General features: G+C 34.9%; 1 protein-coding gene across 5 annotated transcripts in view; it reads right to left on the bottom strand.

Annotated features, from left to right (window-relative positions):
• Nucleotides 1-17,481, bottom strand: part of SLC4A10 (solute carrier family 4 member 10) — a 293,603-nt gene that overhangs the window by 180,228 nt on the left and 95,894 nt on the right. For all 5 annotated transcript variants that reach the window (XM_029934489.1, XM_029934491.1, XM_029934488.1 and 2 more), the window contains exon 2: nt 7,213-7,294. In XM_029934489.1, coding sequence (XP_029790349.1) covers nt 7,213-7,294 — 82 coding nt within the window. The remainder of the gene's footprint in view (nt 1-7,212; nt 7,295-17,481) is intronic.

Genomic DNA, 17,481 nt, shown 5'->3' on the forward strand with positions numbered 1-17,481 from the left:
GAAAACAATAGTTTCTCACTAAATAGGTCATTTTTTTAAATTTTTTTAATGTTTATTATTTTTGAGAGAGAGAGCGAGCGAGCATGCACGCAAATGAGTGGGTGAGAGGCAGAGCGAGAGAGGGACACAGAATCCGAAGCAGCTCCAGGCTCTGTGCTGACAGCTCAGAGCCCAACACAGGGCTCAAACTCATGAGAGGTGAGATCATGAACTGAGCTGAAGTTGGAGACTTAACTGACTGAGCCACCCAGGCCCCCCAATAGGTTCTTTATATATCAGTGATTTGGGGAAATATTTAACATGTGAGGAGAGGTATGAGCTATAATGTTAGGCAACAAAGAAACATGAAAGGTAAAGGTGGAAGCATTTTACATCGTATACAAACTTAACTCAAAATGGATCACAGACCTAAATGTATGACCCAAAAATATAAATTAGAAGGATATATAGGGAAAAGCTTGATGACATTGGATTTGGTGTGGATTTCCTAGATATAATACCAAAGGCACAGGCAACGAAAGAATAACTAGATAAATTAGACTACATAGAAGCTAAAAGTCTCTGTGTATCAAAGGACAAAATCAACAGAATGAAAAGGCAACCAACAGAATGGGAGAAAGTATTTCCAAATCATACATCTAACATGGTATCAAAATCTAGAATATATAAAAATTCATACAACTCAACAACACCTAATTAAACAAGGAACAATCATTTCTCTAAAGATGATAAACAAGTAGCCAACAAGCATATGAGAAGATGCTCAATATCACAAATTATTAGGAAAATGCAAGTCAAAAACCACAATGAGATATCACCTCACACCCATTAGGATGGCTTCTATCAAAAACAAATACATAAGCAAACCAAATCACAAGTACTGGCTGGGCACCTGGGTGGCTCAGTGGGTTAAGCATCCAACTTTGGCTCAGGTGATGATCTTATGATCTGTGTGTTCAAGACCCACATCGGGCTCTTTGCTAACAGCTCAGAGCTTAGAGCCTGCTTTGGATTCTGTGTCTTCATCTCTCTCTCTGCCCCTCCCCTGCTCACACTCTGTCTCTGTCTCTCTCTCTCTGCCCCTCCCCCTCTTGTGCACGCTCACTTGTGCATGCTCTCTCTCTCAAAAATAGACAAACATTAAAAAAAGAAACCTACATATGATAAAATCACAAGTATTGGCAAGGATGTGGAGAAATTGGAACCCTTGTGCACTCTTGATGAGAATGTGAAATTGTGAACTGCTATGTAAAACAATACTGCAGTTCTCCTAAAACTAAAATATGGAATTACTGTATGATCCAAGAATCCCACTTATGGCTATATATTCATAACCATTAAAGGCTGGATTTCAAAGAAATATTTGCAATCTCATGTTCATAACAGTGCCATTCACAATAGCCATGAGGTCAAAGCAATCATGTTGATCAACAGATGAATGGATAAACAAAATGTAGTATATACATAGAATGAAGTAATATTTAGCCTTAAAAAGGAAAGAAATCTAACATGTGCTACAACATGGCAAAACCTTGAACATCATGCTATGAAATAAACTAGTCGCAAAAAGACACATACTGCATGACTTCATTTATATAAGAGATCCAGAGTAATCATATTCATAGAAATAGAAGATAGAATGGTGCTTGCTACAGGACAGGGTAGGGAGCAAATGTAAAGTTGCTTAACGTGTATACAGTTTCTGTTTTCCAAGATTAAAGTTTTGAAGACTGGTTACACAACAATGTGGATATACTTAACACTACTGAACTGTATACTTAGGGTTAAGACGGTAAATTCCATATCACGATTTACCACAAAAAGAGCATTTAAAAAAATGCTTGGCAAAAAACAACCCAGTTGTTTGATAGTATTGCCTTGATTGGAAATCAATCTGTTCAGTCAAAATCACTAAAATAACAGCAAGTCATCTTTACTAAATTTTCTTGTCTTTATCATCATCTAGTTATGAATAGGGCATACTACTTTTAGACAGTTGCCACTAATTTATTCTTATGCCTACCGAAGATATAACAATGGTCATATCTGAAAAAAATTATTCAATTCTTTAAAAAGGTGTAGGCATCAATTGTGAAAAAGTGTTATACTTTCCAAGAGTATGTTTACTTCTGGTAATCCTTCTTGAGAGTAACAGATAAAAATGCATTCTCCCCATCAATAGCTGCATACCACATGCCTGAGGTCATGTTAACCTGCTCTATGAAGATCCCATTTCTGACAAAGCAGTTACAACTGATGCTTACCACTTGGCCGAGTCTGTAATCATCTGCTACTATCCTCAGCGATTTGACAACTTCGGCAAAGATGGCAATTCTGATTTTCAGTTACTCTCAGGGCCAAGACAAGTAGTTTGAAAGCCTTCTCACCCACTACAACCACTCTTAGCCTCACAGACTAAGACACCAATGTGAAGGTCCTGCCAATTACCAAGAATATAGATCCCCCCCCCCCCCCGCCCCCGAGACAGCTCCTTTCAGGGAAAGGGAATTTCTGGGGAAGAACTCAGCTGGCGGACAACAGTAGGCAACACTCGAACAGCAACCGGCGAATAAGCACCTCGAGCCTTAAGAGGGGATGTTAGTGTTCACGGTAACACCCACTACTAAGACTGTCAGATTTTGCAAGTAAAAAGCAATAAATAAACATATTGTATGGCATACCTGTACTAAAAAGTTACTCATTACTTCTCTAAAATTCAAACATAACTGATCATTGTATATTTTATCTGTCTACCACACGTGTATTAAAGGGCAAGTAGAAGAAAGAATTTCAAGGGTATTAATGTTATTTCTCCTTTTGTAATCTGATACTCTGTACAGTACTAATCACACCTGGATGTGGGAGACCAAAAATAAAAACTGGTAAACCCCAACAATTTTTGCTCTACCCACAATCCTGATTTGATCTGATTATAGGGAGTCAGTGCTGCTCACTACATTTTACTATCAGAATCAGAAATAGACTTAGACAGTACACTAGCAGTTTTAAGGAGGGTGGATTGTGAGAAACAGAGCACCCAGTAGACAGGAAAGAAGAGCAGTGGCAGTGGGAACAAAAAGGAGGAAATGAGAAGAGACACTCCAAAGAGAGATTCAAAGAATTTACTGTCTGATATAGAAAAACAGGAGGTGAACAGAATCTAATAAAATTGTATGCTCCTGATTTTAGGTAATAGGAAACGAGAGGAAAAATGGTACAAGATATCACGTAAAACAAAAAAATATTTGAAGGGAGAAATTATACATTTGACATAACATTCATCAAAATGTATAATATATGTGAATATATTAGCTAATAGACTATACCAAGCTGCTAATATTGGTCAAGTGATCATCTTCTATTAAACATATTTCACCTGAGACTTTATAGATATTTTTAACCACCTGGCATTTCTACAAGCTGTGCACAGGATGTTACATTATACTGGTAATTCTATTAGCTATTAATAACTCATATACATATATATCCTGTAAACACTAATTTTCAAATTTAAAATCTTAATTGAATGAAGAGTTCATAAATTGTGTTTTTCAATAGTAATTCCCAACTCAATTTTATTTAAAATAAATATCCATTTGTGTTTTATCTACATTACTAAAGAAGTTCTTTTTTAATGTTTATTTATTTTTGAGAGAGAGAGTGAGCAAGAGAGCAAGCACATGTGAGCAGGAGAGGGGCAGAAAGAGAGGGAGACACGGAATCTGAAACAGACTGCAGGCTCTGAGCTGCCAACACAGAGCCTGACGCAGGGCTCCAACTCAACAGCCATGAGACCATGACCTAAGCTGAAGTCAGATGCTTAACCAACTAAGCTACCCAGGTGTCCCACTAAAGAAGTTCTTAAAATGTGGAGCTCTGGACTTTTTCTTTAAGTAAACAAAAGGAGAAACTACTGCCCACATGATCTTCAGCAATGCTGTCTTTGTAACTGGCCCTCTCCCCCTTACCCATTTTATATTATGCTACCAGTTGATTTTTCCAGAACCATGACATCCAACACATTGCACCTACATTATTTTCTGATACAGAATAATCAATCTGGGAACCACAGATAGATCTATTGGTTCTCTTGAAGAATCCCATATAGCATCCTCCAATGCTAGGATGTTTATCTACTTAGTATGGTCTGGGAGCAGAACAAATATTTAGAAAGTCTAAATAAATAAGTTTCTCCTATTGTAGTTCAAAATTCTAAAATGCAATGTTACATTTACATTCTATGATGTTAATTTTAATTGCCAGTGACTTAGCCACAATTATTCTCTTCTGGAATTAAAATAGCCACTATAGACCTCAGTAAAGAGAAGAAAATCTGACTTATCCAGTTGTGTTCACCAATCAGTAATTTCATAAGCATCACACACTGTCCTGAATACCATGCACAGTAAAAGAATATGTATATAATATGCATTGATAACATAATTAAAATAAACTTAAATTCTGTTTTTGTATTATGTATTTTCCATCCAAAGGGAACATTTCAGTATTTCACTGTGATTATTAAACTGTTAACTTTCAATTATCTGTGTGTGGATTATCCATCACAATCTTTAAACTTGAGATTTTTTTTTCCTGCAATGAGTATATTTTTAGGCTAACATCTTGCTTTATGGGGTTTCTTACATGTGCTAAGTGAACACAAGCATAGCTTAAGTCATGACAGGACATTAGTAGAAGGTAAATATTCTGCTGGAGGAAAAAACGTAATATAATGACATTTTGAATCCAAGGAGAAATTATCTTTATATTCTCATTTATCAATTCAGATTTTTCAAATTTGTGCTCCCTTCAATTTGCATAATAAATAGATTGCATAGCACATCACTACACCCACTCAGTAAGTATAACCTTTCCAGACGCATATTTTCTGTGTACTACACAAAATGTCAGGCACTAAGTATAGCTGTTGAAAGTAGCACTGCTAGGGATTTACCCAAGGAATACAGAAGTGCTGATGCATAGGAGCACATGTACCCCAATGTTCATAGCGACACTTTCTACAATAGCCAAATCATGGAAAAAGCCTAAATGTCCATCACCTGATGAGGGGATCAAGAAGATGTGGTATATGTATACAATGGAGTATTAGTACATGGCAATGAGGAAGAATGAAATCCGGCCATTTGTAGGAAAGTGGATGGACCTCGAAGGTGTCATGCTAAGCGAAATAAGTCAGGCAGAGAAGGATAGATACCATATGTTTGCATTCATAGGTCTAACAGGAGAGACCTGGCAGGGGACCATGGGGAGAGGAAGGGGGAAAGAGAGCAGGGGAGAGTGAGGGACACAGATCAAGGGAGACTAGACTACTGAATACTGAAAATGAACCATGGACTGAAGGGGGAGAGGGTGGGAGGAGGGGGTGATGGTCATGGTGGGGGCACTTGTGGGGAGAATCACTGGGTGTTATATGGAAACCAATTTGACAATAAACTATTATTAAAAAAAAAAAGTTTACTCTCAATATTGTGTCAGTTCTCCTGTTAGTCAATTGTTGTAAGTAAAGATAAGATCTAAGAACTATGAATTTTATTGTAATTTAATTATTTATCTGACAATTCCTAGGAGGAATATCCCTTACTTCTCAGCTGTGGTGGATTATTAAGAACTATCTCTGATTATTTTTTACTTAAGATTACCTATTTTTAACCAAAAGATGAAAAATATCACATGCTTTATATCCCACTAATAATTTATGGTTAAAAATGAAGTAACAAGGGGTGTACATCAAATTATGGTGTAGTAATTACTATCAAGACTTAATGTAAACCTCATGCCAGGCACTAGTCTAAGTATTTTTCTCATAATTCTCATAAGAATTTTATGAAATATATTTTATTGTTACCCTTATTTTTAAAATTATATATTTTTTTATTTTGAGTATAGTTGACACACAATGTTACATTAGTTTCAGTAGTGTATAACAGAGTGATTGGACAAATGTATACATTATGCTATGCTTACACATCTACTTACCATCTGTCACCATACAACGCTGTGACGATATCATTAATTATATTCCCTATTCTGTGCCTTTTATTCCTGTGACTGACTCATTCCATAATCAAAAGCCTATATCTACCACCCCCCTTTTCCCATTTTGCCCAATCCCTCTACCTACTACTACAGACATCAGTTTGTTCTCTGGACTTACAATTCTGATTATGTTGTTTGCTTGCTTATTCACTTATTTTTTAGATTCTACATAAAATAAATCTTTATTAGCCTGACTTAATTCACTTAGCATAGGACCATCCATGTCATCATAAATGGCACAATCGCATTCTTTTTTATGGCTGAGTAACATTCGTGTGTGTGTGTGTGTGTGTGTGTGTGTGTGTGTGTGTGTGAGAGAGAGAGACCTCTTCCTTATCCATTTGTGTATCGATGGATAGTTAGGTTGCTTCCAAATCTTGGCCATCATTATCCTTATCTTCTTTTTAAAAGTCTATTTATTTATTTTGAGCGAGACAGTGAGCAGGGGAGGGGAAAGAGCAAAGAGGGAGAGGAAGAGAATCGCAAGCAGGCCCCACACTGCCAGCACAGAGCCGGGCCACTGTTATCCTTAACAGTTGAGAAAACTGAGGTGCAGAGAAGTCAACTAGCTGAAGTTTTCATAACAAATAAGGAGAACTCATATGTAAATCCAGAGTTGTTTGGTCTCAGAGTCCATACACTTAACTATTAGACCATACTACCTCCCCATTGACCTCTTTGGTCTTCTTCTTATCGATACCTCCACCTCTCATATATATGAGTGAAGCTAGAATGTTAGTGGTCTTCAACTTTCTTTCAGTGACAGCTTACTCTGACAACATAGGCTGGGTTAGATGCCCTTCCTGTCCTACTCTCCCCTCTCCAGTAACGCCTAATACACTGGGTTGTTGTAACTTTTCTTCTCTTCGTTCCCCAATTGATAGTAATTCCTGAAGCAATAATTACTGAAAGACTGGCACTCAACACAGTGCCTTGAATATATAGAGATTCATTAAAGGTCTGTTGGATGAATAGATACTTCTCACTGTTTGTAGGTCTGCCTGGTGGCATTTCAGGCTGCATTAAAACAATCATATCCACAACCCACCACCACCACCATTACAATTCTCCAAATTGTGACAAGCTTCATATTTCTTTTTGAAATACTTTAAGAAAGCATAACAAAAACTATCCGAAGGGGGAAAAAGGTCTTACCTTCTAAGTCTTCTTTCTCAAAGTGTGTTTTGAGAATAGAACGAGTTCCACCTCTATCCACAACTGCCTCTTCATCATTCCTCTGTAGAATGGGAAGAAAGAAGATTAAATGACATTTCATTTATCTCTATCCACAGGGATACTTTCCAATACCCACTGTGGATGCTTGAAATTGTATATGGTACCAAACCCTATATAAACTACATGTTTTTCAATACATATATACCTATGTAAAAGTATAATTTATAAGTTAGGCACAGTAAGATTAACAATACTAATGAAATAGAACAATTATAAAATAGGCTATAATAAAAGTTATGTGAACGTGGTCTCTCTCTCAAAATGCCTTACTGCACTATACTTACCATTTTGTGATGATATGAGATGATAAAATGCCTATGAGAAGGGATACAGCGAGGTGAATAATGTATGTAGGCACTATGGCATAGCATTAGGCTACTATTGACCTTCTGATGTATCTCAGAAGAAAGATCATTTCCTGACCATAGTAGACCTCAGGTCAACCACAGATAAAAGTGGACCATTCTACATATAGTCCCTTAATTTCAGAAAATAACTATAATATAATATAATCTTTTAGGGGTTTAATTCAATCACTCAAATGTACTTGTAAACAACTATCTATTTGATTATCGAGTGTCAGTTTAAAAAGGAGTCTAAAATTAAATTGACCACATATTCAGAGAAGGAATGTCATTTGACTTTCCATGAAGTTGAAGGTAGTCAAACATTCTAGTTGCCATCATATGTTAGTGAAATGAAAAACAGAAAACAAACTGTTATCCTGTCAATTTTGTGCCATGCATTTTTAAATCTCCGATAAAGAATCATTGTTAACAAGATGACATTTGGACTGCACATGGAAAATATGAAAATCATTAATATTAACACCACTAATGCTATGGCAAGGTGAAATAATTTCACTGCCATTTAAAATGGGGTTGTGGGATCTAATCTCTTGAAAGCAATTAGTACCAATTATTAGGTAAACTACAACTCTAATTACTTTGCTTCAGTATAATGCATTTTATTCAAACTAAACTTTTAATTATAATCCTATACATTCCACTTTCTCTACACAGTCTCTTTCTATATATATAGGTATATAGGGCTTTTTGTAGTTTTATTTGGGTGGTTATTTTTGGTTTTTGTTTTGTTTTGGGGGGTCCTTTTACTTATTTAGAATGGTTGTATGGAAACTCTCTCTTCTGAACATTGTATATGTGCTCAAAACAATATACTCACTCATTTGGTATTCAATAAAAAATGAGGGAGGAGGGGTAAGTATAATCCATTACACCATGCAGGTATGAACAAAATACAAAATAGTGAATAGGGGCGCTTGGGTGGCTCAGTTTGTTAAGCATCCCACTTCGGCTCAGGTCATGATCTCACGGTTCTTGGGTTCGAGTCCCACATCAGACTCTGTGCTGACAGCCAGCTCAAAGCCTGGAGACTGTCTTCAGATTCTGTATCTCCTGCTCTCTCTGACCCTCCCCTGCTCACGCTGTCTCTGTCTCTCAAAAATAAAAAAAAAAAAAAACTTAAAAATAAATAGTGAATAAAATCAAATACATATTATTTCCAAATTTTATTTGATGGTGAACACCCATGTAAAAATCTCTTTAAAAGTTAACATTGAACACAAAGGAGAAAAGGTAGGAAGGGAAAGAAAAGGTAAGGAAAAGACACGCCAAGGATGAATAAATCTTCCATCATGTTCTAGTATATGACTAATAGAAAAAATTAAAGATTTCTGTTTCTTCTTCAAGAGCTTTTTCATTCCCATGCATAGTCTTGATAAAGATTTGGCCTCCCTGTTTTAAAAATCAGTACTGTAAACTCTAGGATAACAGACTAAAGTACATATTCAACTTAGAAAGATCAGCTCTCATACGCTTCACATGCAGCAAGACAGACAGTAGAAAAACATGTTTGATAGCCTGTAGTCCTGTGTCTTCCAGACGGCATGTGCTGAGACAGGTTAGGGCAAAGAGTCTAGAATCAGAATGAAGGAAAACTATACTGCAAAGGAGAGAAAACACGAATATTACGATATGATTCAGAGCCTACTGCTCTTGTATTTGGCAAAGTTTTAAAAATCTGTTGGTGTGAGCAAAAAAGCAATAGAAAAAAACTAAAGACTTATATATTTGTATAATTTTCCTGAACTAGACAAATGCAAATCTCAGCCTCTCTAGAACCTGTTTCTGATACATTTACAAATGACATTTATCCTCTGTGCAGGACATATTCAAATATATGTCACATTGGAATGCATCTCTGCCCTCCAGGGTTTATCTAGGAAGAATGCCAAAAGCTAAGTCATGCATCATGTTCAGAGGTCAGAAGAAGCATTATTCTGCCATAGCTCACAGCGGCAGCCTTTTAAAACAATTGCAAAATGGAAAGCTTTATATAGAATATAAGATGTTTCCCCCGTATATAAAATATTTAATTTTTATTTCAAGGGCCTGAATCAATTTTCATCTTATACAAAATAGGTTTCTCCCTATTTATATATGGCATATGTAGTATCCTCGTACAAAAGATAATTCTACTGAATAGCTAATGTTAGGATATTGAGAGAAAATGAAATTTTGCAGAAGTAGAAGTGGAATCTAAATAGGAAATAATTGATTATTTAATTACAATATGAATTACAAGTTGAAGTGCCCTAATTTTAATGTTTCATTGATGGAAAGAAAAGAACTTGAAGCTAGAATATGAATGTAGCTCAATGTAAGTGACTCTTTGCAGTTTCATAGAACCTTAAATACTCTCCAGATAGGCCACAGAAACATCAAATGTCTGGTCTTTTAGGTTGAAAATTCCCAAGATACAACTTAATACTAATAAATAAATTGAAATTCCTCTACTGTGGTGATAGTTCAAAAGACTATTTCGATATTACTAAAAACTTTTTAATAGAGTGCTCCCCTTCCTCCTGTGACCACGGACAAGTAAGCACAGGTGTGACGATCGCAGGGACACGTGACACTGGGTCCCAGACTATACGGCAATCCCAGATACACCAGTGAGAACATTTTAATTTCATTTTGTATTGCTACCCTTTTTAGATGTGCTGAAGATCAAATACAATATACCCTAATTTCCATATGTATTTACTCAGAACAAAGTTTAGCACCGAGAGAAAACACATAAATGTATTACACTGCCTCTCAATACAATTTGCCCTTGTTACATTATTGGGTAAACACTTATTCCACTATATACTATAAAATGTTTTTAAATTTAGGGGTAGGGGCATGACCTACAGTGAGAAATATATATTCAACATAGTCACATACTCATATGTATGTAATAGTTTCACAAACATTTACCCTTACTATAAACAATGTAGCATATTTTCTATTCCAGGATACTCTATTTCACTTAAAAATACTAGTCATTATCCATTAAATTTATTTCAGTACTTAAAAATGAGTTGTAAGGGCATCTGGATGGCTCAGTTGGTGGCTCAGTTGGTTAAGGGTCGGACTCTTGATTTCGGCTCAGATCACGACCTCACGGGATCGTGAGTTTGAGCTCCTCATCAGCTCTGGCTGACAATGTGCAGCCTGCTTGAGATTCTCTATTACTCTCTCTCTCTGCCCTCCCCTGCTTGCACTTTCTCTCTCTTTCAACATAAACAAGCTTCTGAAAAGGTTAGTTGTGACCTGTAACTTGAAAAACATTGGTACAGGCTTTGACCCTGGGACAGAGTAAAAGGAATTAGTTCACACAGAAATCACATCTTAAATCCATTTACATAGACCTCTACCGAAATGAATAAACAGTAATACTATATTTTTCAAATCAATATCTTTTTAATTTTTAAAGTTTCTTTTATTTTAAGTGTAGGGATATATTACTGTAAATATATATGTAATGTATCTTTTGATGAACTATTTTCACTTTGTCTTTTTTTCCCCCCAACAAGAGAGTAACGGTTTGTTCTTCCTAGTCCCCCCTAACTTTCTCCATGCCTTCCCAAGAAAGAAGGGACAAATAGTATTATCTAAGATCCTCTCCAGTGAAACCCTGCTTATGACTAAGCTGAATTTGTAATCAGCTATTTTAAAGGCAAACACTATATAATTGGCATAACCAAATACATTTTGTAATTTTCTACAATTTGATTACTTCTAAACTTTAAGTATTGAATCCAAATGTATGTAAATGTAAATTGGGAATATTTCTACCAGCAAAAAAAGTTTTTAAAGGGAACAGTTTGCTGTTATTTTTACCACATAATTACTAGAGAGCAATAACAGAAAAAATAGCTTTCTAGCTCAGCTCTCATATTTGAGGTGACCTTGAACCAGTACAGTCTCTCATGAAAGAGCAATTAATATTGGCTAGCACATTTAAGTGTTAAAATATTTAGATTAAAATTTCAACAATTTCTTCTATAATTGTTTGTAAATATCATTAAGCTATTAACGTACAAAAAATTCATTTTTTCCTAATTTACCATAACTCTTGAGTACAATCTCCACAGAAATAAACTTTCCTAACTTTATCATACAAAATCTAACAGTTAATCCCATGAGCAGAACAATTCAAACTTTTCATGTTCTTTTGATAGTTCTCATCTCATTTGAGAATGAGTTAACAAAGAAGAAAGCAGCTCATTGCATCTCAATATTCCTTCTTTCCTAGAACTATTTATTGTACTAATTTTTTAAACCAACCTATCCTTCAATAAATAGTGTTGGAAAAACTGGACAGCTACATGCAAAGAATGAAACTGGACCACTTTCAACACCACACACAAAAATAAGCTCAAAATGGATTAAAGACCTAAATGTGAAACATGAAAACATAGAAATTCTAGAAGAGAACACAAGCAGCAATTTCTCCAACATTAGCCATTATAATCTGTGGGTCAAGTGACTTATTATTACATGTAAAGCTCTTGAATTTGATAACCAAGTTTTCCCAAAAAATGTTATTTAAATTGTTATTTATATCATTATTTGTATCATTGGGGCCACAGAAATAAATAAGACATGGCTGTTTCCCTCAAAGAGCTTACAGACTTCACCTTAAGTATAACACAAAATGACATTATTAGATTCATACAGGTGACATTAACGATAACAGTTAATAACCATACTTGTTATTACTTTTATCCAAGAAAGTCAGTAAAGACTCCATCAAAAAAAAATCATGAGCTGATTTTTAAAAGATCAACATATCTTTGCCAGGCAGATATGTTGGGGACAAAGTAGAAGTTCGGTTACAAGTATCTGACTACTTATTTGAATAAGGGTAAAATATATTGGTTGGACCCAGAGCAAGACTGACTAGATACTAAATCAACAATCTCTGATTTTGTTCTCCTAACAATCCAAATGTCTGGAAAGAAAACCTCTAAAACCCCGAACAAGATTAAAAATATTTATTTTTTTTATTTTTTAATGTTTATTTATTTTTAATAGAGAAAGAGAGACAGAGTGAAAGTGAGAGAGAGACAGAGTGAGAGCGAGGGAGGGGCAGAGATAGCCAGAGACACAGAATTGAAAGCAGGTTCCAGGCTCCAAGCACAGAGCCAGAGGTGGGGCTCAAACCCACAAACCATGAGTTCATGACCTTAGTCAAAGTCAGACACTTAACCGAATGAGCCATCCAAGTGCCCCAAGATTGAAAATCTTCATGTGAAAAAGTAGGACTCCTAGAAATTAGAAATTCATATATATATAAATATATAAAATGTACATAAAGTATATATATGTATTTTTATGTATTTATGTACATAACCCTTAAATGGACTCTACAGATGGACAAAATATTTGACAGATAATAATTAGGGAACAGTCAAAAAGATCTGAAAAAATTACATGGAACATAGCACAGAATAACAAGGATATGAAAAAACATGAAATAGATAATTTTTATAATGAGGATAATAAGGTGAAGTCTAACATATACCTAAATGAATTTCTAGAAAGAAATGAGAAAATGAGGAAGAAGCATTATTTGAAAATAATAGGTAAAAATTTTTCCAGAATTGATAAAACACATGAATCCACGGACTCAGAAAACACAATGAATCACAAACAGGACAATTAAAGAAAAACTCACACCTCCACATATCATGTGGGACTACAGAATGACACATTTTTAAGCAACAAGGGAAAAGAAGGAAAGATTACCTACAAAAGAATGACAAACTAAAAAAAATAGAGGCCAGAAGACAGTAAAATAAAATCTTCAGAATACTAAAGAAAAATCATTATTAATCTAGAGGTGGATACCCAGTTATCATTCAAGAAACACCCTTTGGACAAACAGAAGCAGAATTTATCACCAAGGCATCCTTTGTAATGGAATTTCAAAGTATATACTTCCAGAGGAAAAACAATGACCCCAGAAAAAATGTCAGATGCAAGAAGGAATGCCAAGCCAAGAAACTAAAGGACAGAAATATTTAGAAAATAAAAATAAGATGAGTTTAAAAAATCAACTTCATGATTTTTAAGACCCTTTCTAGTTTATTTTTTAAATTTTTTTAAATGTCTATTTAGATTTGAGAGAGAGAAAAAGACACAGAGACAGTGCAGGAGCAGGGGAGGAGCAGAAAAGAGGGAGACAGACTGAAACAGGCTCCAGGCTCTGAGCTGTCAGCACAGAGCTAGACACGGAGCTCAAACTCAGAAGCCGTGAAATCATGACCTGGGCCGAAGTCAGATACTCAACTGACTGAGCCACCCAGGCACCCCCTAGTTGATTTTTTCTTAATATTAAGTTGTTTTCAACTTCAGTGTAAGTAAGGGTCATTTTTGGTCTCTATTCATGAGGCTATGTTTTGGCCTAAAGATTTATAACTCTTACACTTATCAATACCTTTCTCCAACCCTATCATCCCAAATCCTCATAGTTTCACTAACATACTATAGAGTTGTGATATCAATTATAAGATGATAAACAAGTACATATACATTTTAAAATACAATTAGCAATTTTTAGTCTTTCCATAGTGAATTGTTCCTTACAACTTTGTAAGAATTATGAAATTAGAGCACTACATCAGTATTTGGCCTTCTCATCATAAATTAGGACAGTTCTGAGTTGGCCTACATATGCAATAGTCAATTATATGAATTATTTAAACAGAAATAAGCTCATAGTGCCAGTAATTTAGTGACTTATAGGTAAACTGGACTTGAATATTCAAAAATTTGCAAACTGAAGGTGGAAAGAAGCTTTCCTAATATAAGCAAAATCAACAAATCAAAGCAGAGAACAGGGATAGTAAAATAATATCTATAAGGCATCATGGATTAAACAGAATAATTGCAAGATAATTTTAGATAAGTAAAATGGTACTGAGGAGTAAGAGAAACAAAACATTAGAAGAAGAACTTTAGTGATAAGAAAACAAGCAGTGCAAAGAGATACTTCATATACATGAGTTATGAAAAGTATGGTGTTTAAATACTTAAAAAGGAAAGTAAGCAAATCTAACCAGCTTGGTGTTTTTGTCCTTTAACCCCACTGATTGTTTTTTAGTGATCTGCTTTACAATGTCATTAGTAAAGTGGTAGAACCCTGAGTAGTGATGTAATTTACCAAAAAAAAAAAAAAGGCTTCTGATATATTTAATACCCACTTTAAGTGAAGTGATTTTCCTAAACAAATGTCAAAAATGTGGGAAAGTCAATGGAAAGGGCCACTTTACTTTCCCCTTTAGAATTAACAACCAACCCAAAACACCTGTACCCTTGAATTTTTAGATACTTAGAAAATTTAAGAAATATATAGAAAGTAAAAATACCCTAGACATGGGGGGAAATGGGATTAGATTAGAAATGGGAAATGAGAAAAAGGCAAAGGATGAATAAAAATGTATACCATTGACCCCTGAATGACACTAGTTTGAACTGTGTAAGGCCACTTATACATGGATTTTTTTTTCAATAAATACAGTAAATGCATATTCTCTTTATTATTTTCTTACTAACATTTTATTTTCTCTAGCTTACTTTACTGGAAGGATACAGCATATAGTATATATAACATACAAAATGTGTTAATTGACTGCTTACGTTACCAGTAAAGTTTCCAGTCAACAGTAAGCTAGTAGTAGTTAAGTTTTAAGGAGAGTTAAAAGTTATACATAGATTTCCAACAGTGTGCGGAGGTTGGTGCCCCAACCCCTGCTCTGCTTAACTCTTAAGAAGATCGATAACTTCTTACATGTCCTCAACTACTTATTCCCTTCACAACACCAAAGACTATTATTTTATTTAAATTGATGTTCAGTTGAGATGTGAGAATTTCTTCTACTACTTAGAAGAACCAAACTCCAATTACTAGAAATACATGTGAATAATCTGTCCCTCTGTTTATTATATGCTAGAAACAGCCAAAACTGATATATAGCTAGTATTATACCTATAAATATTTCTTGTTTATTAAACTTTTACTAACAATAGGCACTTAGAAAAGGTCCATAAAAGGAAGCAGCATAGCAGCTAAGAAAATCTCTAAAACCAGATCGCCAGAGTTCATATCCAGTTCTGAAACTTACTACTAACTTAGTCATGTGACTTTAAGCAAGTTCTTTCTGCCTCAAATTCCTCAAATGCAAAATAAGGATTATACTGTTTACTTTACATGATTTTTATGAAGATTAATATGAAGTATGCTAACATGCTTAGAACAGTAGCAGGGAGTTCTATATTAGTGTTAGTTAAGTAAATACACTTTATCTCATATAATCCTCTCAACAGTTCTAGAAGATAGATATTTTTATCCCTATTTCAAAGATGGGAAATCTGAAGCTCAGTTAAGACAGGTTAAATGACTTGCCCAAGAGTATAGCTTGTTCAACTAATATGAGGCAGGGTTAGGATTTAAATCAAATTTTATATGACTTTAAAATTCATGTTCCATCTACTGTGTCATATATTGCTTCATTTTCTTAAAACTTAGCCATTTTTCTTGTAATTTACACATACATACCATATAAATAATATTAACAATAACAAATTTTAGATAGAAAAAGTTAAACACTCAAGCCTTCTTTCTGAAATCTTATAATTTCTACATTTCCTATAATCTATAGAAAATAAATATTCAAATGGAGTTCTATATTTTGACTTTTTAATCTTAAAGTGTGGTTAGCACTAGTGCTCACGATATCATGTTGTCCTCTTTCTCTTCCTGGATTATAAGAATATTATACATTTCCCAGACCCTGTAGTAACTAGTGTGTCATGTCTAGACCAATGTACAAAAAAGTGAGTATGATTTCTCCATGCTCCTCTCTTACCAGGTGTAGAGACCAAGGAGATCAGGTGATCCAGTGGTGCAGCTATAAAATCATTGAGTCTCTGTCAGTCTGAATTCCTGAGTAACTGTGTAGAAGGAACCCAATCTCAGCCCTACCCCACATTTATTGTATTTATTGTATGAAGCCATTGAGATTCCGGAGGTGTTACTGCAGCACAGCTTAGTCTATCCTAACAAGAAAACAAACACTTTTTAATGTTTATTTATTTTTGAGACAGAGAGAGAGCGAGCGAGCGAGCAAGAGCGTGCTTGAGCAGGGGGAGGAGCAGAGAGAGGGGGACAGAGGGTCTGAAGTGGCAGATGCTAGAGAGCTGGATGCAGGCTTCAAACTCATGAACTGTGAGATCATTACTGGAGCCAAAGTTGGTCACTCAACCAACTGAACCACCCAACATCTGAAGAAAACATTTTTATATTTATACTTCCTCAAATTATACTTTCTAGTGATCACATATTTTATTGGGTTGATGCCATATAGTTTAGTGTTTACTTAATCCTTTCTGTAGTATTGGCAACTTAGATTTTTATCTAATTTCTCACTAATGTAAATAATATTTCATTATTCATATTTATAGAGATTAAATGATGGAAAACTTAACAGAAGAAAATAGATAAATAAATTACTGTCTTGACATCAAAACAGTGAGTACAACTGGGTAATTATTTAAAAGTACTCCTTTAAAATGCAACAGAATGGAAGAATGTGCTTTTTTTTTTATAAAATAAAGATCTTAAAGGGAGAATTTATGAAAACAAATAGTAAAGAAGATATTCATTGGTGAAGAAATAGCAAAGTGAGAGCAGAGACTGAAAAATGAAAAGGGACATAAACAGACACTTCTCCAAAGAGGACATCCAGAAGGCCTACAGGCACATGAAAGGATGCTCAACATCACTCATCATCAGGGAAACACAAATCAAAACCACACTGAGATACCACCTCAC

The sequence above is a fragment of the Suricata suricatta genome, chromosome 3 (assembly GCF_006229205.1).
Source record: "Suricata suricatta isolate VVHF042 chromosome 3, meerkat_22Aug2017_6uvM2_HiC, whole genome shotgun sequence".
Taxonomy (NCBI): Eukaryota; Metazoa; Chordata; class Mammalia; order Carnivora; family Herpestidae; genus Suricata; species Suricata suricatta.